The following is a 26811-nucleotide window of genomic DNA, read 5'->3' on the forward strand; positions in this document are numbered from 1 at the left end:
GTTGTAATGTGTAGTTTGCATTTTGTGTTCAGTTTGCATTTAAGATGCAGATTGAACGCAATTTACATTGGTTTTGCAGTAGAAGCAAACCGAAGCATGCAAATCAATGTTTTGCAACACAGAACACTGGCAGTGATGGCAAGCAGAGTGCAAACTCATCTTATGCAGACTGAGTTGTCCAGCTTTGTAGTTTGCTAAACAGGTAGAAATGGTAGTATGTAATGTATGCATGCATTTGTTTCAATGATGAACAAAGTATTGTGTTTATGTATATAATGCGGAAATAGACTTATTTTAGCTGGAATGAACTGTGAGATTTAGCATACACGGGTGCTTTTCCGTCCGCTCTGCAGTATAAAGCTAGCCACGGACCAAAGCCCGCGTAACGCCCATTTAATCTTTTTGTAACAGAGGGTTGTTCTGCACAAGAGTGAATCGCAAATCTTAGATTGCCCCAAATGGGAAATTGAGATTGCAAATTACTTGTATCAAATTACCCACCAAAGTAGTTGTATCAAGTTACCTATCAGAAATAGTTGTATCACATTACCCCATATCAACTAAGAATAATAGCAATAGTATCATACACAGTCTGTATGTACTTATTAATTGAACCATAAATAAATCAGTTAGTATTAATATAAAATTAACCAATTGAAGCTAACTACGGAATTATTTATAATACCATAGAGCTTTATGCCAAGAAACTGGTGCACATTAATTCAAGTTGCGCTACACTTAACATACACACACTCATAAATTAACCAACGTGAATTTACAACTCACACACCTCATAAGAATTTACTTACGAATAAAAACACATGTATTTGCATGATTTGTTTATGTTGGATTTTGAAATTCGATAATTGAATTGAAATGGTTGTCTAAAACATACGAGATTTTAATGGAATTATTCAACTTAAAGTTTCATAAGTATTTTGTTGGTTGTATATGTAAGAAGTCGTTTCTAATTTGTTAAAAGTTGAGTTATTGGTAATAAAAAATCTGGATAAATGTGAGGTAGATTGAGACATACAATGATGATTTGTATATAAAATCATCCAATTCGTAATAATGTAATGGTTTATCGCTGTAAAATGTAAAAAAGAGGTGTATTGAGACAACTACTTATATACACAATTAAATTATGATAATTGAATTTTCTCAAATATTTAATATTACTTTAATGGAATCACTTGCTCAATATTTCTATACAATACTCGTCGTGCTCTGCTCACAATATTGTGCGAGTTTTACGAATAATTATTAATAGGTAATAATAATGTAATTATGAATAACTAATATCCTCCAATTTATGTATCTTCGCAGGTCCTCGAAGTCATTTTCCCCCACCTGGACCACGCCTCCCTGAAAGCCTGCAGCCAAGTATCCTCTCTCTGGTCCGTCATGGCCACCCCTCTGCTCCGATCTCGCTCCTAGATCCACCTTGAAGGCCCCCTCCACGACGACCGAAGTGACGCCTTCCTCTCAACCCTCACCCCCACCGATATCCTGCCCATGGCCAGCTTGACCTACAACCTCCACCACACCTCGACCCCCTTCCTGTCCGAAAGAGCGTCCATCGCCCCCAACGCGACCACCCTGGGCACCGACTTCTCTCTTTGTGGGGGTGAAACCTTCACCTACTTTCTCATGACGTTGAGAGACTCCAAGATTTCGGGCCAACTGACCAGCTTCTCCCTCAGCGGTGGACCACTCGATAAGGTGGCGATGAACATTTTGAACTCCATGACCTTCCTCAGACTCACCTCGCTCAAGATCAATACCCTCATGACGGCCCAAGTGCAGACCGAATTTGTCCAGTTTTTGCAAAAGTTGAGCCCAACGCTGCAAAAGTTTGTCATGTTTGGCGACAAACGGGGGAAATATGGGTTGCAGGGGAGAATGGCGAGGTATGAGGAGGGATTTACGATGGATTTCCCCCTCATGCCCAAACTCAAGGTGTTCGAGCATCAGAATTATGAAGGCTTGCGACTTGGGAGTGAAGACTTTCTGCAAAGGTTGCCAAATTTGGGGGAGTTGGTGATTTGCGACTTTCAACCCTCGTTGGGAGATATGATGCTGTGTCCACAGCGCGTGTGGGGGACCATGTTCAGTCCGAACATTTACAAAAGATCACGCCGAATTACGCCAACGTCCATGTCAAGAAGGTGGTTCTTGATGTCGTCTTTGTCCCCTCGTATGAAAATCTGGGCTCGATGAAGAAACTGCTAAAAATGTTTCCAAATGTGGAAGAGTTGGAGCTCACTATCAGTTTCGCGTATCAGAACGTGTACGTGGGTCAAGTTTTGGACATCTTGGCCAAATCTAAGGTCAAGAAGCTCAAGATCAAGTTTATGCAGTGTGCTGAACTCAGATCTGAGAGGGTTGCGGCTTCATTTCAGGCAGCATTGGCGAATTATTTGCCCAAATTTTCTGGTAAGATAATTTCTATTATTTTCATATACATACATCCGTATAATATATGTTGAATTGAGTTGAAAAATCTGAACGAAAAAACTGAGAATAATTTTTAATGGAAACTTTATTTATTTTTCTGAATTACAGAACTGCAGCGGCTCGACTTTATCTTGGACGATATGCCACCAATGTCAAGATTCAACTTGCCACTTTACATTGTCAAAGGGATGTTATGCACGAGGTCGTTGAGCGTCCTTAATCTGACCGGATTTTGCATTGGGGTGAGTATTTAAGTATTTATTTCGATTTCTGAGATCATTTCTTGTCAGCGAAGAAGTTTGTAAAGAGTATAAATAAATCTAAATTTTGATGTATTTTTATTTGACTAATTTCAGGAGGACCTCCAAGAGACGGAAATGTGTCGCCAGCTCTTAGATGACAAATTGGCCCAGTGGAAAATTAGCGAGAGTTTGATGCCTTATTCAAATTTTAGTCATTTCGAGTATTAGTTATTTAGTTATTATTTGCTACGTATTAATCTTTTCGTATTTGTTTTTATTTTTTTATTACTATTTTTTTTACTGATTACGCTATAAGTGAATTATTAAACATGTTGGTTTCATGGTTAGGAATTTTACATACATAATTTTACATAATTGTACATATTTTGTATATCTGACAGATTTACAAAATATATACAAAATTCCTATCCTAAATTCCAAAGATGTCAAACCAGATAGTATCTGTTTTGCCATCTTTGTATACATTTCGTGAAAATCGAATTATTTTTTCGTGCTTGTTTTTATTTTTTGACTTACCATATAATTAAATTGTTAGACATATTACATATTAATTTCATAGGTTAGAAATTTTGTACTTATTTTATATATCTTGACATTGTAAATATTTAGTGACAATCACCTAAGAATAAACTTATAAGTTTTCAAAGTATTACACAACTTTTACATAGAGGTGGATTACATACGCATAATTTCCATTACCTCATAAAAGAAGTACGTAAATGTCACGCATTAATTACTAAAAGGCATAAAATTACGAAAATATAAAGTACATTTTACAAATACAAATCTTATCTAAATATATAAACTGCATCACACCTGCATCTGCATACTACATTCATTCATATCTACATATGTATGACATTCCATCTGAAATATTTCCATGAATTAACGCATCCCAAAATCGGCAAAATAAAATTAATGCATTTTTAATCATTTCTCGGCTCTGGTATTTTATTTAAAACTCTGATCTCTCCGTTCAAAACCTGTAAAAATCTGGAGTGTATATTTTTTTAATTGGAAAAGACCTGATCTATAAATTTTTAAATAAATTTCCAAGCCAATAAATGATTTTTAAAATGGGTTGATTTTAACGATAAGTCATCAAGTTCTATGTTAACGTGCTAATTTTCCTATTTTTAAGTAGTACAATGTTCCCATTGTACACGGCGGTCGCCCATCGAATGACACATCTATTTATTAAAAAGCTGTTGGATAAAATGATCTAATATTAGGTATTTAGGTTAGCTATTTCAAGTAGCTTTTCATAACGGATGTTTATGGCACCGACTTTATTGGACCTTTGTACAGTGTCAGCTCATTCTTAGCATTCCCATTCTTGGGAGAAGGATTTAGCACTTCCTTTCTATTTAGGTCAGATACTTCGGAAAGTGTCGTGAGGAACAGGTTCATACATTTATTAATACATATTTTATTACTCATGATGTCTATATAATCATGTTGCATGTTGACAATAAATAATCAGTCGATTGGCAACCGTCGTGTTGTATCGTTGTTCATTATTTACCACAAAAGCCACCCACAATTATGGGTTTATTTATATAACATGGGCAGATGATGAGGACATCGAATAACAGTGGGGACATTGTCCCTCTGTCTACGGCCACTGATCATGAGTCATTACAAGGGGGTCGGTGGACGAGAAAATAATAAATCTGCATGTGACCTGCCCCCAACGGTGCCTCAAACCGTGCAAGATGGTGGGGTCTCTCTGCGCGGTCACTGATGTGCTAACAATGCCCTTCCCGTAATCGTGTCAAATTTCGACTACTCTTATCACCAGTCAATTGACGAACAGCAATTTAACAAATTGAACCATGTCGAAAATTGTCCGACCGAAGGGGACGGGGTGCCGCCAGGGTCACGAGATGAGGAGGACGACGATATTGACTGGCAACCGGAAGTGGGGGTGAAAAGTTATGAAGATATACATCACTATTTTCGATAAGAATTACTAGGTAACTTGTACGAGGAAAGTAATAATTTGAGACAAAATGAGAATTTGTAAACCATTTACGTCAAAAGTAAGAAAAGAAGTCTAGAGTAATAAAATGTCTTAATTTGCATTTCACCATTGAGATTTGAGGCAAATCATTTTTTTTACCAGTCTGTTACTGACTGCCGAAGTGCCGACTGGCTTGTTGATTTGAGTCAGCAGCAGCGAGTAAAAGTTGGTGAATATAAAATTAATTGTTAAATTATACATTATAAATCTGTAAATAAGAACTAAATAAATAGTTAATTTTAATTAATTAATTTGACAGATTTCTATTATTTATCCAGTTTTATCTTTAAGTGTATGTTTTGAGTCAAAACTTTTGACTAATAAATAAAATGAAAAGTTCCTGCCTGCACTTTTGGTAAGGCAAAATTATAAACGTTTCATTAGTTATTTATTAAAACACTAATTCTTCCTCATTTAACAATATATATATTAACACTTTCAGATATCCTAGCTTGTCGCCGTTAGAACATTAATTAAAACAATTCATAAAAACAAGTGACTTTCGGCCAGTCACACACCAAAGACGAAGGACGTCGGTGTTCCTTAAAGTTCAAAAACAAATAATTCTAGTAATAATTCAAAAATACTAAAAAAAATCACTACTATAATTGGCGTTTTTATTATATAAAATTGAAATTTCTTAGATAGCCGTGCAGTACATCGACCCACACCACAAAGATCAAGTTATTTGAATAGCAGATAGTACAGAATGACGGATACGGGTTATCAGCCGCACCCACCCCCCGCCCCTGCCGCCGCTGGAGTTGGACTAGAACATGACCCTGACCAAGTAGAGTACTGTATTTGCCGCAAATTAGAAGTTATCGAAGAACAAGAGAGAAAGTACAATAACACATCGGACCGAAAAGGTAAACACTCTCCAGAGTCTTCCCCCTTGGACCAGCTCATCTACATGGACATGCTAAATTTCAACCACCTCCTGAAGAAAGCACAACGGGCCGATGCAATCCGCGCAGCTTATTTTAAAGGAACACTGCCTAAAATCAAAACTGAAATAACCGAGGAGGATGTGGGACTCGAAATTTTGCAAAAATTTGGAGAATTGGACGACGAATCGCCTAAATTCGATCCTCTCTTTCTCTCATTCAAGGAAACCATGCAAGAAGAATTCGCCATCTTCGAAGAAGCCGAGAGGGAAGAGTTAATCTCAGGAAACATTTCCGGTTTCGAGACTGTAGAGCAAGTAAGAAAGAAGATGGACCAATGGGTCATCGAGAACAAAGTGGATGTCGAAATGTACACTAATTTCGACCCGAGAAGTAACCTTAGTAAAGCAGAATGGTTCGACTTGCCACGCCCGATGGAAGAGTGGGGTCAGGCTTATTTAGAATCCAAAGCCGTGTCTCTTATAGCTTTGAATCTTCAAACGAAACCCGTCGAGGAGAAAGAAGACAAAAATGTCCCAAGTACCGACTCTACTCCAGCTTTCGAACCTGATGTGTGGCCTCCCGAGCGTGACCTCCTTGCCGAATCTCTACCCGTTCTAGATAACCCGAACTGTGACCCCCAACGAAAAGAGGAATTACTAAGGGTATAATAATAACAATCAGAGTTCCTTCATTTAATTTAAAGTTAATCCCGTTTAATTGAAATTACTTACTTCCATTTTCAGGTAAATTTGGCCGTGTTCGATCCAAAATACTGGAATTTTCCAAAGAACGTATCCAACCGGAACGAAGTCTCCAAAGATGAAGAATACTTTACCCCTCTGAAACTGTGCCGCACACTCAACAGCCTTATCCACCAGTGCCCCTTGGGGATAAGTTCAGACGCATTGAATGACTTATATTTTCGTACGAACGGCTCGCACGTGACCTTCAATATTGATCTATGTACAACCTCCGACGAATTAGACATGGAAGACTACACTGAACAATTCTTCGTCAGTCTGCCCGATATTTTTCACGCGTCCCGACCGATAATCGGTGGGGTCGGAAAGACGCTCCTCTTCCCCGCCGCGTTCAAAGGCTTAATCGCAACTCGTCGTATTTTCGATGCCAGACTTACCCACCTTATCGTCATGACGGTTATCTTGAATGATACGGGTTTCCTCCATGTGGAAGAAGTACCCTCCTTGATTTGGTCCCATTTTGGCGTCGACATCAACCCCTTCGCGCTCGGGTACTCGTCCACCCTTAGCTTCGTCAAGGATTACCTGTCCTCCCTCCGGAGTTACGTAACCTTTGTGGAATATTTCCATCGACAAGGCGACACCTATGAGCCCAAGACATTCCTCATTCTCACCCATTTTCCCAACGCGATCCAAAACTTTGAAGCTTATCGGACCCAAACTGAAGACCCGGGGATGGTGGAACTGGAAAAATCGCGAATGAAAAATTTAACTCTGGTGGAGAAACATCAAGCTCAAATGATCGGGTTGAAACCAATCATGAGGAAGGTGGAGGAGATTGAATTCTCCTCGGATTTTATCGACCTTCATGGCCCCCATTATTGTCGGTGTTCCTATGCTATCAGCCCTTCCAGCTTTTACGTCGTTTTGCACAAAGACTTTGAAAATTTGCGATATGTAACAAGAAAGTTGGAGTAAGTAAGATAATTAAACAAATATTTATAGTTTATTTATTTTTTTACAGTTTAATTTTTTTTAATTATTCTTCAGAAACCCAGCAACCCACAGTAATTGTGAGTTACCTTTCAACTTTTTGGAAGAAATTACCATCGGATCTCTAGTCTTGGCAAAGGTTAAACCAGAAGAGAACGTATGGTGCCGAGTGGTCGTAATTTCTCTCCCATGTGTCAATGAAAATAATCCTGAAAGCGGCATAGGGGTAATAATTTTTGGCTAAAAAACTTGTGTAAAAATTAAAAATGTTCACTATTCGAAACAAATGCATTAATTTTTATTTAGGTCAAAGTTCGCCAACTCGATTACGGGGGACTATTTTGGGTCAAACTTGACGAAATTGCCCCACTCCCGAGAGAGCTTGGCGAACCCATACGAGCGCTCGCGATTCATTGCAATCTCCAATTTCACGATAAGACTCTAATCAAAAAGGAAAATACTGCTGATTGGACGGACAAGGAGAGGGAAATGTTTATTGAGATGGTTTGCGGCCAAAATATGAAGGTCCAGTTAGGCATGCCAACTTTTCACACAATTATGACACCCGTGGGAAAACAAGTGACCGAGGTGACAGATCCTTATGGAAAACCTTGCGCAACTTTTCCTGCTCGAGGAAACTTACATCTCCCATTTCCGGTATGGCAACATTTTAATGAATAATTAAGTAATTTGTACAATTAATTGGACTCTTTCTGATTTTAGGATGTGCGACTTCTTCCCGTGACAAAGGCAGTGGTGCTGAAAACTAAACAACCAACTGATGACTGGCTGAATTCGACGATAGAGGAGTTTAAAACTTCCAAAGTCTTCATTTCAGATTTAGCTGTAGAATTTGAAAAGTGGTATAAAAGCACGAAATAAGTTATTCTTGATTTGAAATCATGAGATAAATGTAGATAAAGTTAAACATTGAGCGTCCATGCAGTCCACCCAATCAATAATTAGGAAAGATTTGATTACGATTTTTAATATTTGACGCATTTTTGTACTATGCACTTCAGTTTCGACATAAAATTTCAAAGAAACTGTTTGCTATTAGATGTAATAGAGGAAAATCTGTACACAATCGTGAGAAAAATTGGATTTTTATTGTAAAAATTGTAGTATAATTACATACTTAGTTCGGTGTTTGAGGATATTTTACTTGATAAGTAAGTTCATAGTTGGACCTGAATTTAGTTTTCATTCAAAAATCAGTCATCCCGAGTTTTGACGGAAGATTTTCATTCACTCAGTCATTTTTTGACTTACGCTATAATTAAATTATTAAACGTATTATTTTCATAGGTTAGGAATTTTGTACGTAAATATTTTATTTATCTGTTTTGACATCTTTGTAAATATTTAGTGACAATTCCTAAAAATAAACTTGTAAGTTTTCAACGTGTTAAACAATCTTTACATTGTACGCATCGAGTTGGATTACATACTCATAATTTCAATTAACACAGAAATATCTATGTAAATGTCATACATTAACTACTCAAAGGCATAAAATTACGAAAATATAAAGTATGTAAATAATTCCATGCATAACTCATCCCAAAATGATCAAAATAAATGCACTTTTAATTATGTATTTCTCGGCTCTAGGAATTTATTTTAAAATTATGATTTCCCCCTTCAAAAACGATCAAAATCTGGAGTGCAAATTTTTAGAAAATTGGCAACCATTTGATATACTATCATCTATAATTTTTAAACAAATTCTCAGAGCCGAGAAATGATTAAAAATGGGCGGATTTTGACGATGAGTCATCGAATTCTACGTTAACGTCGCAAACGGGGCGACGTGCTTCTTCCGGCCTTCGTGCGCGTTCACGTGGTCGGTAAAGTCGTGACGAGTGAAGAACACCTTTTCGCGGTGGGGGTACTTCTCATGGAAAAGTGAGGACTGCTCCAGCTCGTCGCGGGAGAGGTGAGTGCGGGCGTGTCGGCGAACACTGGTGAAGGGACGCAGGCACGTTTTGCACATGGAAGATTATCTCATTGACAACGTGCCGGAATTTCTTAACTTTCAATGACCTGCTGTTAGCTGAAGGCCAGGACACGTGGTTATCGTCATGGCCGGATTGAGAGGAAGGCGTCCAGCCTGTTGAAAACGGTCATCTTTATTGCCTCTGGGGACAATAAGCTTTTTCTGTCCTCCGAGCAACTTCCGGTTGGCCTCCATCCCGTCCAACGGCAACCTCTCGTTCTGCTCCTTTCCTCTGCACGGAATATTATTACGTCAGCATTTGGAGTGGAGGGACAGATTTTTATGAAAATTTAGAATGCAGTCTTGCCAATTTCCTAAAATTTGGGTGTGTGCTCCCGAGTAAAAAAAAAAAAAAAACGAAAAAATGGGGCCGGGGGTTTTTAAATTTCACCAGGGCCGGGATTCTCACGCTTATGTATTGGGAGTGAGATATGGTTTCGCTTATCTGTAGATCCCACGAGGATGCAAACCTCTGACTGAATCTCTTATAGTCCACCAAAATGGTAACAAGAATTTCTGTAAAGTATAAGAAAATCTTGGCAAAAGGAAGGCCGTTGTCCTTATACTCATTGATTAATTATTCAATGCAAAATGAGACGCTTATCTAGCACTGGAAGAAATATGCCGTGCAATCTTTCAAGTTTGGCTGTGAATCAGAATTCTTGTACTAGCAGTGACCGCGGAAGGAAGCTTGAGTGAGGGACAATGTGCCCACGGTTGTTCGATGTCGGCATCATCTTATTTATAAACCTGATCTTGCAATGTTTAATGTCCCCACATCTTCCGCGGCCAGTGTTATCTTTATATTCACCTCCGAATCAGAATTATGCCGCAGTTTCATGAAAATGAAAGATTGAAATGGAATGCTCAAGAAGAAGAATTAAATATGTACAGTCTGGATTTCTTTTCTTATCCAATGTGACACATTCACAGGGGTCAGTTGGCAGCTGAATGACTTTACTCGGAGGGATGACCCTTCTTCAAATGTGTCCCTAGATGGGCTTTCTGCGTGTACGTCTTCCCGCAGTGGGGGCAAGGGTGCCGAATTTTGGCATGAACACCCTTCAGATGTGTCACCATGTTCCCCTTCCTCCCGAACTTCTTACCGCACTCGGGGCCCGCGAAGTCCTTCAGTTTCTGGTGAACAATCTTCTTGTGGCTGGCCAGGGATTGTGTATATGTATGCAGTGACGACGGGCCTGAAAATAAGATTTAAAGATTGATTGGTTTTATCCTTCAGAAAATTTCATCATTTTTTTGCAGAGATTTATTACTCTTTTGGCCCTCTTTAAATCCAACGGTGAGTTGTTATATTTAATTTCTGATTTGTATTGATTGGTTTATCATAATTATTTTGATTGATTGCTTATTTTTCAGTCATTTTAGCTGCACACGAGGATGCCCCAAAAAATAAAGGAGGCTGATGAACTGACGTCGTCAGACTTATCCAGTTCCAAAATGGATCCCTTGCCCCGTAAAAGATCTCGCGTAGATCTCGCTTGGGCCAAAATATCATTTGTTGTATTTTGCTTGAGTAAACCCTTTACGCCAAATATGATAAGGGCCCTGTCCTGCGTTGGGTGGGGCGAGAAACCAGAGGACGGAGTGATCCCCCGCAGTCACCCCGATTTTCCGCACGGCCAGAGTGACCATCACTGCGCAGTCTTGGTCCACTCCTCCTCCGATCGTGGGTATTTCAAGGATAGGGGGCAAGTTCAGAATGCTATACTCGAAGGTTGTGTAGGACAATCCGAATCCGAATGGATAGACGGGTGTCCCCTCGTAGTAGCGATACGTCCTCCCCGTCGACGTTCCCTCCGTCGGACGCATGTTCATGTCGTACTTCTCAAACTGGGTGATGACTTTGTTCGAGTAGAACGTTTGTGCCAGGCGTCCCGACGGAGGGAACGTCGACGGGGAGGACGTCTGCTATCGCGTCCCCACTCGACTGCCCCAGGTATCCCGCCCAGATGATGGCCCCACTAGCGAAACTAGGGGTAGGCCGGGTAGGCATGGCCTAGGGGCCCCACGGAGTGGGGGCCCCGTAGCTGCCTCGAGTTTTTTAAAATTTGTTACATGTCGAATCGTGGCGAAGCTAGGGATAGGCATTGCAGAAAGCCATTAACAAAATCAAAGCTAGTCCAAATTAAAAATCTGAGATGGTAGTCTCCACTATAACGTTAGCTAACTATTTTTCTACAGGCCTTGCGCGCGTCTCCGAACTTTATTAATAATTTTAAATATTTTAAATATAGCAAATTAAGCCCGATAAACACGAGGAAATGACACACATCTTGTCAGGATGATCCTGGCGTTGATTATACATATTTGATGAAAAATGAAAAATAAATTGGGTTATTTAACTCAATTAATCTGTCCGATTTTCACGAAACTACGATAATTATGTAACCTTAGGCGGGGAACTTGCGAGGTTGATAAAACAGATCTCGATGCCCTTTGGATATGTGGTAGTGTCCCATGAGTGTACTAAAACCCTGAAGTGGTTTGATTCCATGGCCACATTTGCGCCCGCCACACCCACTCAAAAATTCCCAAAAAACGCTTTCACTCCAGTTTTCTCTCACTCAAATCCACGCCAAAAATCCAATTTTACTCGGATTTTGAAATTTCTTTCACCATTACACTCCCAGATAGTTGCTTTGTTCAATCCAATATCAAACTCAATTTTTTCACAATTTTTAGAATTTTTAGAATTTAAAATTCTGAATGAGCATTATTGTAGTAATCAACAACGCAAATTATGCCTGCGAAATAATCATCAGAAAAATTGAGTTTGCTATTGAATTGAAGAAAGCAACTATCTGGGAGTGTAATGGTGAAAGAAATTTCAAAATCCGAGTAAAATTGGATTTTTGGCGTGGATTTGAGTGAGTGAAAACTGGAGTGAAAGCGTTTTTTGGGCAGTTTTTAGTGGGTGTGGCGGGCGTAAATGTGGCCATGGGGTCAAACCACTTCAGGGTTTTAGTACACTCATGGGACACTACCACATATGCAAAGCACATCAAGATCTGTTATTATCACCCTCGCAAGCTCCCCTCCTTAGATAAAATAATTAAACCCGTGTTTAAGGATTTTTCATAATGCTCAGTTTAAACGAAATTATGACGGAATCCATGAGTGAGAATTTCCATGTTTACCGTGACATTTTTCTCTTTTGCGTAAAAAATATAGTACTCGCTTACGGAATCCACCATGATTTCGCTTGAACTTAAAATGCGTGGACATGAAGTGTCTTACGATTTTGACCAGACAGCTTTAAATTGAGGAAATAAGGAAATAAGCGGACCCATATTTTTCCATTTCCCTCGATAAACGCATTTTCACCACGTTTCCACGCGGCGGAATTTTTGAATACATTTTAAGCCAAAATAATGAATTTTTAAAATGCTGTAAATTGTCTAATTTTTATCCAATTTCAAAAATGGAAGAACGTTTTTGCATAGAATTACATTGAGTAATTTATGATAAATCTGTACTTATAAAAATTTTAATTTTTAAAACTTTCTTGTTACTTTAAAAGTACTTCCATGCATTTGTGGAAATAATTGTAAGCAAACATGGTTTTTCGCTTTTGAAATAGCATTAAAATTGCAAAATTTACAACGTCATAAAAAATCCTGCTTTTGAGTCAAAATTTTTGACTAAAAATGTGAATAGTAAAAATTCTGGAAACACGCGCCTTCATGAAAACGCTAAAGTACGCTAGTTTCGGTGTGCGAGTAAATTTAAAACAAAAAAAACGATTGATGTCCACCGATGATGGATTCCGTAAGCGAGAAGCTGCATTTTTCTCCCTCGCGAGTAAAATAGAAATTCCCGCTCATGGATTTCGTCATCATTTCGTTTAAACTGAGCATTATGAAAAATCCTGAAACATGGTTTTAATTATTTATCTAATGCTAAGGTAAGGTTACCTAATTATCATGGTCTCGTCAAAATCGGAGCGAGACCGCAGAAGTCTTCGCATTGTGGGTGCAATCTGCCAGTTCTACACTCAGTTTCTGAAATTGTGATTTTATTGAAACGATATTTTAAGTAGGCCCTTTTCGTTAACGAAACAGCACGCAATTACCTTGCACTGAATCAAGTTTATCTTGCCTAAGAACCACAAAATTTTCCTATTTTTATAAGTCTTGCCAAATCTATCAGGGACAGGGGCCCCCAGTGAACGCGTGCCTACCGGCCCCAAATTTATAGTTCCGCTAGTGGATGGCCCCCACGCGGGGGTCGTCCTTCTACTCCGAGAGGTCCACCCGAGACGACGAAGAGGATCACGGGCTCTTTCGCGGCGGCCAAGACGGCTCGGATGAGCTCAGGCTGCAACCCTGTCAGGGTCAGGTTTAACCGGTCATGCCCTTCATACTCGACCCCTTCCTCCTCAAACTGTGCAGCGTTGATCCCGACAAAGAGAACGACGGGGGAGGAGACCGGCGGCCTCATGCAAATGAGGGTTCGTTGTGGATATCAAGTCGCAGCCGAACTCGTACTGGACGTTGGGAAAGGAGCGCTCAATTTAGGACGGAATTCCATCGTAGTTGGCCAAGAAGGCTCTGGAGGCGTTCAGGTGTGGTCCGATCAAGGCCATCGTGCCTTATTTTTTCGTCCCCAAGGTAATGGGGAGTGGAGCCTTTCCTGCCTTCCCAAGTGCGGGGGAGTTCTTAAGGAGGACGATGCTTTGTCGGCGGCGGCGTCTCGATGGGGTTGGGTATCCACGATGGGAGGGAGAAGGTCGGTGAAGGGACGGGTCGCATATTCTTCTCAAAGTATCCGAGGCGCATGAGGTCGGGGTGACTGCCCCTTCGGCCACAGCGTCTCCCAAGTAGCGGGTGAAGAAGGGACCATTGTAGGCGTAGTACTCAATGTCAACCCCGGCGTCTAAGACGGCGTGGCAGGTCTCGTTGGGGAACTATGGGTGTAGTTGTGCGTCCTCTGCACAACGGCCCCGCAGTCGGACACGATATAACCATCGAATCCCCAGTGGGGATTCCCCACTCACCTCGAATCTTGTCCTCGCAGCTTGTACATATGTACATACATACCATGACAATTAGTCAAGTAGTAAAATACCAACGCAGTAAAATACAGTTAACGTTAATGGAAGCATGTGCATAGAAAGAAAAAATGGAGCAGACATTGTGATAGTACAAAATTTTGAACGGAAACTTTGAAATATACTTTTTACATATTATGTGAAAAGGGGTACTTTTTGATTCTAATTTTTATTACAACTTTTTCATAGTCTGGATTTTGCTCCACTGGAGCAAAATCCTCCATGACACCAGCCTTTCTCTAAACCGGTATAATAATGTTGCAATTTTTTAAAAGTCGAGTTGTTTTGTTGGTCGTTTTATTATGGACTGAATCTGGGCTCTCGGATGGGTACAAGTGACACTAGGGGTCTTGATTGGACACGCGTTTTCCAAGCAAGCAGGTAGCCGTGCATGTGCTGACCTGCGAATTTTAATGTGTTTTCCCCATGTTAACTTCAGTAAATTTGGCCTAGTACATAGATAATTTGCAGGAGAAATAGATAAAAAAAATACCTTCTTTTTTTTGGGATACATGCAGCATAGTGAAATTTTTACGCAGGTTTTCCTTATCTGGGCGATAATCAAAATATAGTTGGACAAAGTCAAGAAAATTTTAGCTTCGCTCTAAGTCCCCCAAAAAAATTCTAAATATTTTAAATTGGTTAAATGACTTCTTGGCTACGCAGCGTCATGAAGTTTGTAGAGCTCCTCTGGCTCAAAGGGATCAAATTGTGGCGCGGTTGTGGAATTGTCCAGAAGGGATTTTATCCGACGTAATCGCCTATTAATTCGATCATTAGGGGCCGTTCATAAATTATGTAACGTAAAAATCAACTTTTTTCAGACCCCTAGTAAGAAGTGTCCACATATTGTAAGTGTTAGGACGTTTAGGCCTGCAGAAACTGAATGCATGAATCAAATGTAATGAAATTTTTGTACAATACTTACTACTGATGAGTATACCCAAGTTTTTCAATCTTTAGGTACAACAGTTGGTATTTAGTTGAGAATTGGGATGGGATTAGGGGAGTAGACTTGTTTTTCACAGGGTTTTTATAAATTTTATTTATGGGATTCTTTTTTCATGTCTGGGTTCTTTTCGGATTTTGTGAGAACGTATCGTTGCGTTGAAGGGAATGTATATTTTATGACATTGAAGATTTTAATTTTGGTTTTTGTGTCTCGAATAAATGAGGCATATATTTCACCATATTTATGGATGAGGATTTATGATACAAGCAACGGTCCCAAAAAGATGGGAATCTTAGTGAGGCTTGGTACAACTACAGATATTAAATATATTTTCCGGAAGAGAATTAGCCTCACCAAGATTTCCATCTTTTTGGGACTTTGATTATTTAATATTTGTAATTAATAGTTTTTTGGATGTTTTGTTGTCAATGGTGTTGCTATTTTATTCATCCAGTTTTTTGCACCTCTCATAGGAAAAACTTTGTCATTTATCAACCGATTTGGATTATTCTACCCTTAAAATTTGCACAAAAATTTGCTCTAAAATTTGTGCAATTGGATTTTCGCTGAGATATGCCAGTAATTAACTATAAATATAAACGTGTTTCTAAGGGTACATTTTTGATAATAAGTCGGCTGAAAATCAAAAATTCGCTAAGTCGAATTGATAAACTTTTTTAAATTGTCTCAAAATGATCTGTGCAAAATTTCATCCAAATTGGTTAAGAAATGGCTGAGATATCGTAAAATGTCACTTTTTTTAACGATATTAACTGCATACTTAGTAATTTTTTCGTTGTTAGGTATTTGCCTCACTAAGAATAATTTTTTCGTTGTTAGGTATTTGCCTCACTAAGAATAATTTTTTCGTTGTTAGGTATTTGCCTCACTAAGAATAATTTTTTCGTTGTTAGGTATTTGCCTCACTAAGAAAAAATATATTTCTAACAAAATCATCCAAAAATCGAAGTGATACAATTTTGTAAAATTGTATCATAAAATTCTTGACCACTTAAATAATTGCATGAAAATTAGGTAAACATATATGTATGTATGTACATACACTTGAGACGGGTTTAGCATGCATACAGACTTGTTAGGAAAAGTGAGACTTTTATTGTGTATATTTCCTACAAGGAAATGAATCAATCTTGCTTTTTGAGTCAAAGTGAGAGACAATTTCTCGATCGAGTATTTTTTATCCTGTCGTGCGCAGATTGCTAAGTAATAAATAAATAAATACTGAAATGATAACGATGAGTCTTGCAGTGAGACGAAGCTGCACTCAAAATAAGGTAGTAATGAATCATTACCATGCGGAATGACTATGTGTCTCTACCACGTCGGTTAGGATTTGTCGTAGAAATGGTAATAATAAATTCAGGGAAATTCAAATTTAATACATAATGGTGTTCACTTCCTTAATATTTGGTAATGAATTTGAATTTCCCTGAATTTATTATTACCATTTGTACGACAAATCCTAACCGACGTGGTAGAGACATATAGTCATTCCGCATGGTAATGATTCATTACTACCTTATTTTGAGTGTGAGAACGGCATCGTACTTTTAATCAATCATTGAGATGCTGACTGATGAGATTTATTTATTTGATTTTGCACTGTTTCTACAAATCGTCACTATTAAGAAGAGGCTGCATTATTTGGACAGTTTCGTCTCATCGTCGTATTTATAATGATCATTTGGAAACTTTTTTTTAATTGGGCTGGTTGTAATTGGTACTTGGATGAGAATGACGCTATATTAATCTTGCAGCAGGAGGCTTATTTATTTTTGGTATTCACAAAATCTTTGCATTAATGAAATCTGATGATGATAAAAGTGAGTGTCAAAGTCAGCATGGCTCAAGCAGCGACCAAGTGGCGAAAAATAGGAGATTGGCGTCAAATGATTAGGTCGTGGAGTTTTCCTTGTTCTTCGACGTGATCGTCGGGCCGTCATCATTATTTGATAAGAACGAGAAATTATAACACTCGGCAGATTTCTGGTGAGTGTAAATGTTATGCCAGATTTTCAAAACAAGTTTCTACGAATTTGAATTTACTTTATCAATGTGTTTTAATGAAATGAAAGTGCATGTAATATTTACTTCATTGCTTTTCCTGGCTTTTTCTAAAAATTCAGTGATATCTGAACCGCCAAGCAGTATATAATATTGTGCAAATTTTTGCGAAAAGCACTAGAAATTTATTTTCTCAAAAAATGTCCCCGTTTTAGTCAGGGCAAATATGGTCACCCTAAATTTAGAATACGATTAATTGTCTTGGTTGTACCCACTTTTACGTATGTAAATATATACCTGCAAAAAAATTTAGCATTTACATTATCGAAAACGTTAGCATTAAAGTTTATTATTATTCATTAACTTACTAATTAAATGATAAATTTCGAAGAAAGCTGATTATCTTGTTAATAGCTCCACCCACTTTTACACCCCACTCTACCTTAGCCGTAAATCAGTTTCATGTAAATACGTATATTAAACACTTAAGCATATAAAAATCTCAAAGTCTCCAGCATTTACGGTAACAAAGATCTTGGAAAGACCATGCACGTTCTAAAAATTCGACCACTTTTACCTTTGTAATTTTGAGAAATTGGACGACAGGTAAATGTGTCGATTGGTTCGAGAATGTAAAAGTCATCGGAATTATTTGCCTCTTAAAATGAGTAGGAAACTGGGAAAAATAGGATAGTTAAATAGTTATCCATAAAAATTCAGCAGGGAACAGGGTGATATGCTCAGAAATTAAGCTACATATTCTATATTTTCACGCTGGAAATTGATTATTTACAGATTTAATATCCTCCACCTTGGATCTGTTCATCCACGCAAATTAGTGTAACTTAAGTCATGGAAATTAATTCAATTTCATGCAAATTAATTTAACTTAACTCTTTCTTAAAAAAATATTGACCCCGAGTCGTTTCAATATTGATATTTATTCCCAAAAATGGTGCAAAACCGCACTATTGTTCATTTGCACACTTAAGAAATTTTGAAAATTTTGAGATTTTAAAAATAAAAACATCCAAATGTGGCGCCATGCAACTGCGCCAAATATGAGTTTTACACGTAAACATTAATGAGCCCTTTATCTGGGGCCTTAGTCAATTCTAACAAAGCATGGTGGGCAGGGTTCGCTACCCCGAGTTTTTGTGGGTTTGGGGTATCAAATCTCCGGAAAAAAGCCTACTGCTGGGTGGTTAAAATGTCACGCTACAATTGAAAATTTTTCAATGCGAAAAATTCGTCAATTTCTATTAGTTACCGAAATTTTGGATTGAGATTTTTATAATTATTATAAAACTATGATGAAACACATTACGAAATTCTTAAAATGTTGAATTTTAGAGACAAAATTTCGGTAACTAATGTAAATTTATGAATTTTTCTCATCGGAAAATTTTACATTGTAGCGTAACATTTTAACCACCCTTTAATTAACAATTCTGTACTGATTTTATCACTTTGTACGTCAAAACGTATATGTTTTTTTCTGAATTCATTGAATTTTTATTCCACAATCTAAATTAGTTTAAATCATGGGAAAAAAATCTGGCATTATAAAGTTTATTCAGCCAATTGTATAAATTTGTTCAACCTTGCACGTGCTCTAATGAGATAATAATTGTAACTTTTTTTCAGACTTTTAAAAAATTTTTTGGAATTTTTTTTGTACTGCGTATACTCGCTTAGTACGTATGTACTTAGGTAGCTTAGATAAAAATGGAAAAATTTATTAAGACATCCATCTATTTCGAATTTCATTCAATTATTGCTTTTACTACAAAAATTTTTCGAATTTGCCATTGCTGATGACTTTTATTTGCATGTAGTTGCTAACGTTTAAATGAAATCATAATCTTGCACAGTTCTAGAAATCAAATTAATATGTAAGTTAACACCATTTAATTAGTGGTGATACATATAAAAAAATTAGTACAGTCAGATACACGTACCCAACGCCTCAAACTTTATGTGAATAAAGCTACCCCGCAGCCCGCATCAGGCTAACCGGCAGCCCAGATAAATTAACCCCGCAGCCCACATCAAGCTAACCCGCAACCCACTGGTCCGTTACATATATTTTATATTGCACAAATTTGCCTAAAGATCATAATCAGTTTTAATTTATTCGGCATCATTTTAATACTACTAACCAATACTAGTAAACAATATGAGAGTGTTTGGTAATGTAATTGAGAATCATAGTTCCAGATAAAAATTTAATAAGAAAGGCACATTATAATTAAGACTATTTTAAGTTTTATAAATTATATTATTGTTTAAATTTATATTATTTAAATTTATATTATACTATACTATATTATTATTGATTGATGTTTATATTATATTTTACTACATTATATTAATATATTATACAATATTATATCACCCTGTGTGTATTTCGAACCTGGACAAAGATGATAAGGAGTAATATCCAAGAGTGGATGTACCCTGCCCATTGAAACTTAATTATCAATGGCATTTATATAATTTATCAATAGCCTAACTTCTCCGCACAATTTGTCAATGCAGAATAAAGTTTTTTATTTGGTCGCAGTCAATAACGTATAACTCGACCTTGATAAACTTGATACATATGAAAATCCTGTGTAGTCTTGATTTGATTGTGTAACACAATTTGCGTTCGATTTAATGACTTATCTATTGTTAAAAATACCTAAATATAATTAATGCATGTATGTAAAGGGGTGACGCAAGTATATAACCTTTAATGTCTTGTTATGTTGATGGTGTGGAATTTTTCTTAGTTTAAATGCAAAAACAGTATCATTAATTAAAAACCATTTTGCAACAAATATGTAAATAATAGCAGGCCTGGAGTAATTAATAATTAATTTACAATTGTAATTGATAATTTTTACATTGATTTTGTAAATGTGTTCCTTTGAACAAAGATGATATTCAAGTTGTTGAATTGCTTTTCAAATAAATTTTAGGTTTTGGTTTGTTTTGGTCGTCTCATTTTCAGTTCGGTTTCTCGCGTTGAATTCTCGAAGCGAAGTTTTCGACCTCTATATTTAGGTTGCAAAACTGGTAGAGGAGGAGCATGGCAATGGTTTTCGCCATTTTTAATTTTTTAGGCAGATTTTTTTTTATCCTCGTGCTTAAGGTTTTTTTATCAATTAAATTTTTGAGGAAAACCAATTCAATTATCGGCAATGGATCCAAAGAGTGGAAATGCAGTTGTGGCCTCCATAGTCCCAAAACCCCAGCAATGCCACTGTTCCTGTCGGAATTGTCGGTATAGGAGGAGGAAACGGAATAAACAGTGTTTTAAAACTCTTTGGTGAGTGCATTAAACTTCTACAGTCCGAACTAAATAATACAATTTAATTAGTAATTCCATTGATGTTTTATATTTAAGGTGGTATAGTATGCGGGTTTTGAGCTTGAATTGTTTCGTCTCAACTTTCCCTTCTTGCATATATTCAAATGCCGATTTTGAAACCTAATCATTTCCGTGAGTTTTTTCCAATATGAAGATTTTAATGCACCTAAAAATCGATAATTTTTAGGTTTACAAAGTTAGGCTATTGTCGTTTTGATTCTTTTCTTCCAATAATTAAGTATTGCACAAGTTTGCCTACAGATCATAATCAGTTTTAATCTATTCGGCATTATTTTAATACTAAAGGGTGTTAATAAAGTCCGATCCCATTTTTCCTATAAAAAAGTGAAGGCTAGTATAAAAAAACTACCCGTGATACTTACAAAAAATGTTCGACATATTTACCTTAGTATTTGGTCTTGTTACCATTTACTTTAACCATGCCCTCAACTCTTTGTTTAAGGCTCTGTGCTAATTTTTCCAATGTGTCTGTGGGAATCGAATTCCATACATCTTGAACTTTTTTTACTAGCTCTTCCCTCGTCCGGGGTTGTGGTTCTTTGTATACATTTTCCTTAAGTATGGACCACAGGTTCTCCAGGGGATTCAAATCTGGGCTGTTTCCGGGCCACACCCCCTTGCTCCAGACCGTTGAAACTTGCGTCTTGATGAGACTCAAACTCGCTTTTGCTGTATGGGCTGTAGCACCATCCTGCATGAAAACTATTTTTCTTTCATTCGGAAATATTTCCTTGTTCCCCATGCTATCGAAATAGATAGGTAATATTTTTTCCATATAATACTTTGCATTGACTGTTTGGCCTTTTGGTATGATATGTAGATGAGTCACGCCACGTGCACAAAATCCACCCGCTACCATAACTTTAAGCCCGAATTTTGGGACTGCTCTTGATGGTACATCCGATTTGTTTTCTGTCCTGTAACGAACATTTTGTTGGTTCAATTTTGGATATAGCTCAATAATAGATTCGTCAGTCCAAAGGATGTGACTGCGCAATTCTTCACCAAGTCTTTTTTCACTCAAATGGCCATTTTTCTGAAGGAGTTCTCCAAATTTCAGACGGTCATCGATATTTTTTTGTGACATGAGAGGTTTTTTGGTTAGTTTGTAAGCTGTGTGACCCCACCTCGTAGATTTCACAAATTTTTGCACGGTCACATAGTTAATTTGCTTCTTCTTCTCTTTATAGCGTTTTGAGTCATTTAACTCCCTTGCACAATTACGTAATGAACTACCGGTTTTCTTGTAAAGTCTGTTTTTAATCATTCTCTTTGTGGTAGGTGACACCTTTCTGGGTCGCCCGGGTCGCTTTTTGTCGTGGACAAAATTTTTGTTCTTCCATTTCCAAACAGTTCTGCGGCTGCAGCCCAATTTTTGCACAATTTCTGCAGGTTTAAACCCCTGCTGATGCAATGTTTGTATCTTAACTCTAAGATGCTCATGACTTACACGTTTAGTTGTTCCTCCCATGGTAAAAATTTGAAATAAATAACTTCACTGGTTCAAAAGTTCCAGCTGAATTTGTAACAACCGCGCTCCAAAAAATTCATGGGATCGGACTTTATTAACACCCTTTACTAACCAATATGAGAGTGTATGGTAATATAATTAAGAATCATAGTTCCAGATAAAAATTTAATAAGAAAGGCACATTATAATTAAGAAGGCTATTTTAAGTTTTTGTGTTAGTGTTTAAATTTATATTATTATTTATTTATATTTGTATTATATTATACTATATTATTATTGGTTTATATTTATATTATATTTTACTATATTTTATTAATATATTAATATTATACTATTAATAATATACTAAATTAATATATTATATATAATATTATTATTAAATTTTAACAGATTTTTGACGGACAAACACAATATTATGTTCCAGTTGACGGATAAATGCTTGGTTGCATTAGTTGTAAGGGTTTATTATTTTTAAATGTGGATAAATTTAACTAGGTTTATACACGCATTACATGATTACATGATTTGCAGCAGCCTAATATGAATTATTATTAGCTTACAAAAAGTTTTTTTTGATCACCGCCAATAATCGAATTTTAATAAAATTTTCAATTTAAAAAAATGCCAATTTTCAACAAAACACGAGGTTACATATGTACCTATGTGTTCACATATGGACATATGTACATAGATACATAGGTATATATGTATCTACATATAGTATAGATGTGTATAACCGACGGGTTAATCTACCTTTCGTCTGCGATCAATGTGGACGTGGATTTGCCAACGCCCAAGCCCTGACATCCCACAATTTGATCCACACCGGCGAAAAGCCCTTTGCATGCAAATATTGCAACAAGCGATTCACTGGAATGACCAACTTAAAGAAGCATATAATTACTCACACAGGTTGGTTAATGAATGCAATATATATTTTCTGTTAATGTTTCTTATGATCCTTATTTCTAATCAAATTGATTCTTCTTCCAAAAAAGGGGAGCGTCCCTATGTGTGCACTCATTGTGGAAAATGCTTTGGACTAAAGTGGACGCTGGACCTTCACTTGAGAACGCATTCCAGGGAACGACCCCATGCATGCGATCAATGTACACGAGCTCCAACAGCAAAAATCTCAAAAGACATCTCGTCATTCATTCTGGTATGCAATGTAAAATAATACTGATATACGCCTGTTAAATATTTGGCTTGTTTATATTTGCATAGGTGAACGTCCGTTTAAATGTTGCATTTGTAGAACGACATTTCGGCGTAAGGACAATCTTGACCGTCACATAAAGAATACCCACAACCAACCAAAAGAAACGGCGGATCATTTGTCGAACTTAGCCGCTGCAGAGTACCTTGTTATAAATGCTAACTCGCCAGTTCCTGCTTCTAAAATCAACTCAGCAGTAATGTAAGTCCCCATTTATGGTTTGCAAGACATTCAAATTTCATGACAAGTCAGGAACGAGAGAGCTTAATTTTAGTTTTATATGAGATAATATGTTCACTAATGACTTCTTAAAATTTTCATTTAGCTCGAATGTTATTTGAAAAGCACCGTTGAATGGCCCACAAACCGCTAAATCTGAGCAAGAACGCATGAAACCATCGTCCTCGAAGAAAACAAAACCAACAAAAAAGTCTGCCAAGAGAGCCAAGCCAGCAATAACGCTGAATGTCATCCCTGAAGAAACCCCCACCATTAAAGAGCCAGAAGTCATTATTACGGACAACTTTTCGCCTCGTGACGATGATGTGGAAATGGCTGAGCAACATCTTAACAGCAACCAAGCCGATGACAATCTCAAATCTTGTTCCCCAACTCCGTCTTCCCTTCCGGTCTTGATCTTGCAGGAAGATCTTGGTGCAGAAAATGCAGAGGCTGCGATTCAGCCTTCTCCTCGAGACAATAAGGAAGAAAATATTGAATCAGAAAATTCTGGTAAGGAAAAAATAATTTATTTAATAGTGCGGGTTAATTTATATGTAATACGAAATAGACTGTATTTTTTAAATATCAGTAATATCACCCTATATAGAAGAAGATATACATGCAATCTTGGTCGACGAGAAAGAAACTCAAACTGAGTTTGAAGAGTTTTACTAACCGCAAGATGATCCTGATTGCCTTATCGTTGCTATCGTTGTAGTGTAGCTCGGTCGATGTTCCCAGAAGACATGCATGACGACATGGGGAGACGCAATGAAGAGATTGAGGAAATCATTGTCCATGAGAAAGAAACTCAAGCAGGGTTTGAAGAGTTAAACCAATGCATACAGCATTAATACGATTCATATGACACGGATGGTGGCCGCCACATTGATGTAGCACTCCAGTCGAGTGCATCAAATTAATATTTTTCATTCTTTTTTAAATATATAAGAATTTAAACTTAATTGGACCTTATATGTTTGGAGATTTTAATTAGTATTATGAGTTGAATGATTTTCACCGTCATGGGGGCATCCAACCGTGTACATTCTCATACTTATATCGTTTCCTCTATTTGTATTCAACTCTGTTAGCTAAACGGACCGAACGATGTTAATCATGATTTCATTGTCGGTGGAGCTCCTATTTTCTCAATAGGTATGGACCACGATTTGGAGACACACGATGAAGAGTCTTGTCACTTACATGACAATGAAGCCAATCCAAAAGATGACGATTTTGAGAGAGAAAACTGCATTTCACCAGCACAAATGGAATATATTCCAAAAGCACGGAATCCCTTGGAGGAATTGGCCGCTGAAGCTACTCGACGGTTTGAAGAACAAAAGTATCGCGTGAGTAGATACATATTTTGATCCAATGAAGAATGCTCGAATTAGTTTTATTTTAAACACGTAAATATTATTGAATTCTCCCTTGCAGAGACTGCATGCTGCTTGTGCAATCGCTGCTGTGGGCGAGATGCATCGTAAAAAACGAGAAGAAGAGTTGAGGACTCGTGAGATAAGGCGTCAAGATAAGGGTCATTTATTACATTATATGCTATCGTCATATCTTTAGAATAACTAATCTGTAATGATGCTGTATACAACATGACATGAACCTCCAAGATTTTGCCCAGCTCATAAACTTTTCACTTGTTATAAGATATACAATGAAATAGTGTTTTTTTCATCTTCCAACGATTTTCGAGTTTGATGGGTTAAAATTTGCGTAATATTGAGTAGATCAATAATCCGTAATAAAATTAGGGGGGACGCCAGAAGTTTTCGAGATCAGAGCCAAAATGTGCGAATTATTTGCTAATTTTAAGAAATTAAACTTTTGACTAAAACGTTGCATTAGTATGGCTCGAAATAATTTTAAATTATTTTAGACCAGAATTTGGCGCTGCCTCGAGTTTCGATCCAAGGTTCCCAATATGTTTAACTTTGCAAAATAATTGCATTTTCCCTCCTAGCAATCCCCGATCGAATAATATAATATTATATAATATATTAATATAATATAGTAAAATCTAATGCAACTATAAATCAATAATAATATAGTATAATATAATATAAATATAAATAAATAATAATATAATATAATATAAATATAAATAAATAATAATATAATATAATATAAATATAAATAAATAATAATTTAAATTTAATCAATAATATAATTTATAAAGCTTAAAACGACAAAAACTTAAAATAGTCTTCCTAATTACTATGTGCCTTTCTTATTAAATTTTTATCTGGAACTATGATTATTAATTATATCACCATACACTCTCATATTGGTTACTAGTATTAAAATGGGGCCGAATAAATTAAAACTGATTATGATCTTTAGGCAAATTTGTGCAATATACAATATACGTAACGGACCAGTGGGTGCGGGATAGCTTGATGCAGCTGCGGGGTAGTTTTATACGGACTGCCGGTTAGCTTAATGTGGGCTGGAGGGTAGGTTTATCCGGGCTGCCGGTTAGCCTGATGCGGGGTGCAGGGTAGCTTTGTTCATATAAATTTGGAGGCGTTGGACCCCGCAGCCCCACATCAAACTATCCGGCAGCCTGTATCAAGCTACCACCCAGCCGCATCAAACTATCCCGTACCCCACTGGTCCATTACGTATATCATATGTTGCACAAATTTACCTAAAGATCATAATCAGTTTTAATTTATTCTGCATCATTTGAAGTGCGTGCACACAATTTAGAATAATTAATCCAGCCCATCCTTTGCATGTCATCAATAATTGATCCAATACAGCGTCAGGTACACAAAATTACGGCACCAAATGCCATCCCAAACCATTCAACACAAGCTATTTTTATCTTCCTACCAAAACCTATTTAAGTGGCATGTTAAACCTTATTTTAATTGAGTTTAACACGAAATTGGATTACTCAATTAATTTTAAAGTTAAAGGGTGACACGTGTCATGTAGGTATTATTGCACGTAACATTGGGCGGATATTTGGTCATGAAAAAAACGAATAAATTTACAAAAGGACGGAAGAAACATTCACTTTTGGAATTTTTTTTCATGAAATTCTTTGTACATATTTGCTTGAAGAAAATTGTTTCAGTCTTGAAAACAATAATAGCTGAAACAATTACATTTTTCAA

The 26811-nt window shown here is 37.0% G+C and overlaps 3 protein-coding genes across 4 annotated transcripts; all 3 read left to right on the top strand.

The window, feature by feature from the left end:
- Positions 1-276: 276 nt before the first annotated feature.
- On the top strand, positions 277-3357 carry LOC118433245. Its single transcript, XM_035844978.1, has 3 exons — positions 277-2439; positions 2569-2702; positions 2817-3357. Exons 1-3 carry the CDS (start codon positions 2220-2222, stop codon positions 2928-2930), a joined length of 468 nt encoding a protein of 155 aa, XP_035700871.1. The 5' UTR covers positions 277-2219; the 3' UTR covers positions 2931-3357.
- Positions 3358-4861: 1504 nt separating this feature from the next.
- Positions 4862-8752, top strand: LOC110861753. 2 transcript variants are annotated; one of them, XM_035844976.1, is made up of 7 exons: positions 4862-5101; positions 5189-5315; positions 5391-6298; positions 6380-7311; positions 7388-7556; positions 7637-7987; positions 8054-8752. In XM_035844976.1, the coding sequence occupies exons 3-7, from the start codon at positions 5456-5458 to the stop codon at positions 8210-8212; spliced, it is 2454 nt and encodes an 817-aa protein (XP_035700869.1). In that variant the 5' UTR covers positions 4862-5101; positions 5189-5315; positions 5391-5455; the 3' UTR covers positions 8213-8752. The 2 variants fall into 2 exon arrangements, with proteins under 2 accessions (XP_035700869.1, XP_021966568.2); XM_022110876.2 differs by having other exon boundaries at positions 5395-6298.
- Positions 8753-13794: 5042 nt separating this feature from the next.
- On the top strand, positions 13795-23787 carry LOC110861754 (gastrula zinc finger protein XlCGF7.1). Its single transcript, XM_022110877.1, has 5 exons — positions 13795-13960; positions 22954-23139; positions 23276-23389; positions 23455-23647; positions 23772-23787. The coding sequence occupies exons 1-5, from the start codon at positions 13795-13797 to the stop codon at positions 23785-23787; spliced, it is 675 nt and encodes a 224-aa protein (XP_021966569.1).
- Positions 23788-26811: the final 3024 nt, after the last annotated feature.

The sequence above is a fragment of the Folsomia candida genome, unplaced genomic scaffold (genome assembly GCF_002217175.1).
Source record: "Folsomia candida strain VU population unplaced genomic scaffold, ASM221717v1 Fcan01_Sc045, whole genome shotgun sequence".
NCBI lineage: Eukaryota > Metazoa > Arthropoda > Collembola > Entomobryomorpha > Isotomidae > Folsomia > Folsomia candida.

Bases quoted from the DNA above. Each gene is read 5' to 3' on its own strand.
- LOC118433245 (XM_035844978.1), top strand. From the start codon at position 2,220: ATGAAGAAACTGCTAAAAATGTTTCCAAATGTGGAAGAGTTGGAGCTC. The intron at 2,440-2,568 runs GTAAGATAATTT...TCTGAATTACAG, and splicing joins TTATTTGCCCAAATTTTCTG to AACTGCAGCGGCTCGACTTT. The intron at 2,703-2,816 runs GTGAGTATTTAA...GACTAATTTCAG, and splicing joins TGACCGGATTTTGCATTGGG to GAGGACCTCCAAGAGACGGA.
- LOC110861753 (XM_035844976.1), top strand. From the start codon at position 5,456: ATGACGGATACGGGTTATCAGCCGCACCCACCCCCCGCCCCTGCCGCC. The intron at 7,312-7,387 runs GTAAGTAAGATA...ATTATTCTTCAG, and splicing joins TATGTAACAAGAAAGTTGGA to AAACCCAGCAACCCACAGTA. The intron at 7,557-7,636 runs GTAATAATTTTT...ATTTTTATTTAG, and splicing joins ATCCTGAAAGCGGCATAGGG to GTCAAAGTTCGCCAACTCGA.
- LOC110861754 (XM_022110877.1), top strand. From the start codon at position 13,795: ATGAGGGTTCGTTGTGGATATCAAGTCGCAGCCGAACTCGTACTGGAC. The intron at 13,961-22,953 runs GTAATGGGGAGT...CATATAGTATAG, and splicing joins CTTATTTTTTCGTCCCCAAG to ATGTGTATAACCGACGGGTT. The intron at 23,390-23,454 runs GTATGCAATGTA...ATATTTGCATAG, and splicing joins ACATCTCGTCATTCATTCTG to GTGAACGTCCGTTTAAATGT.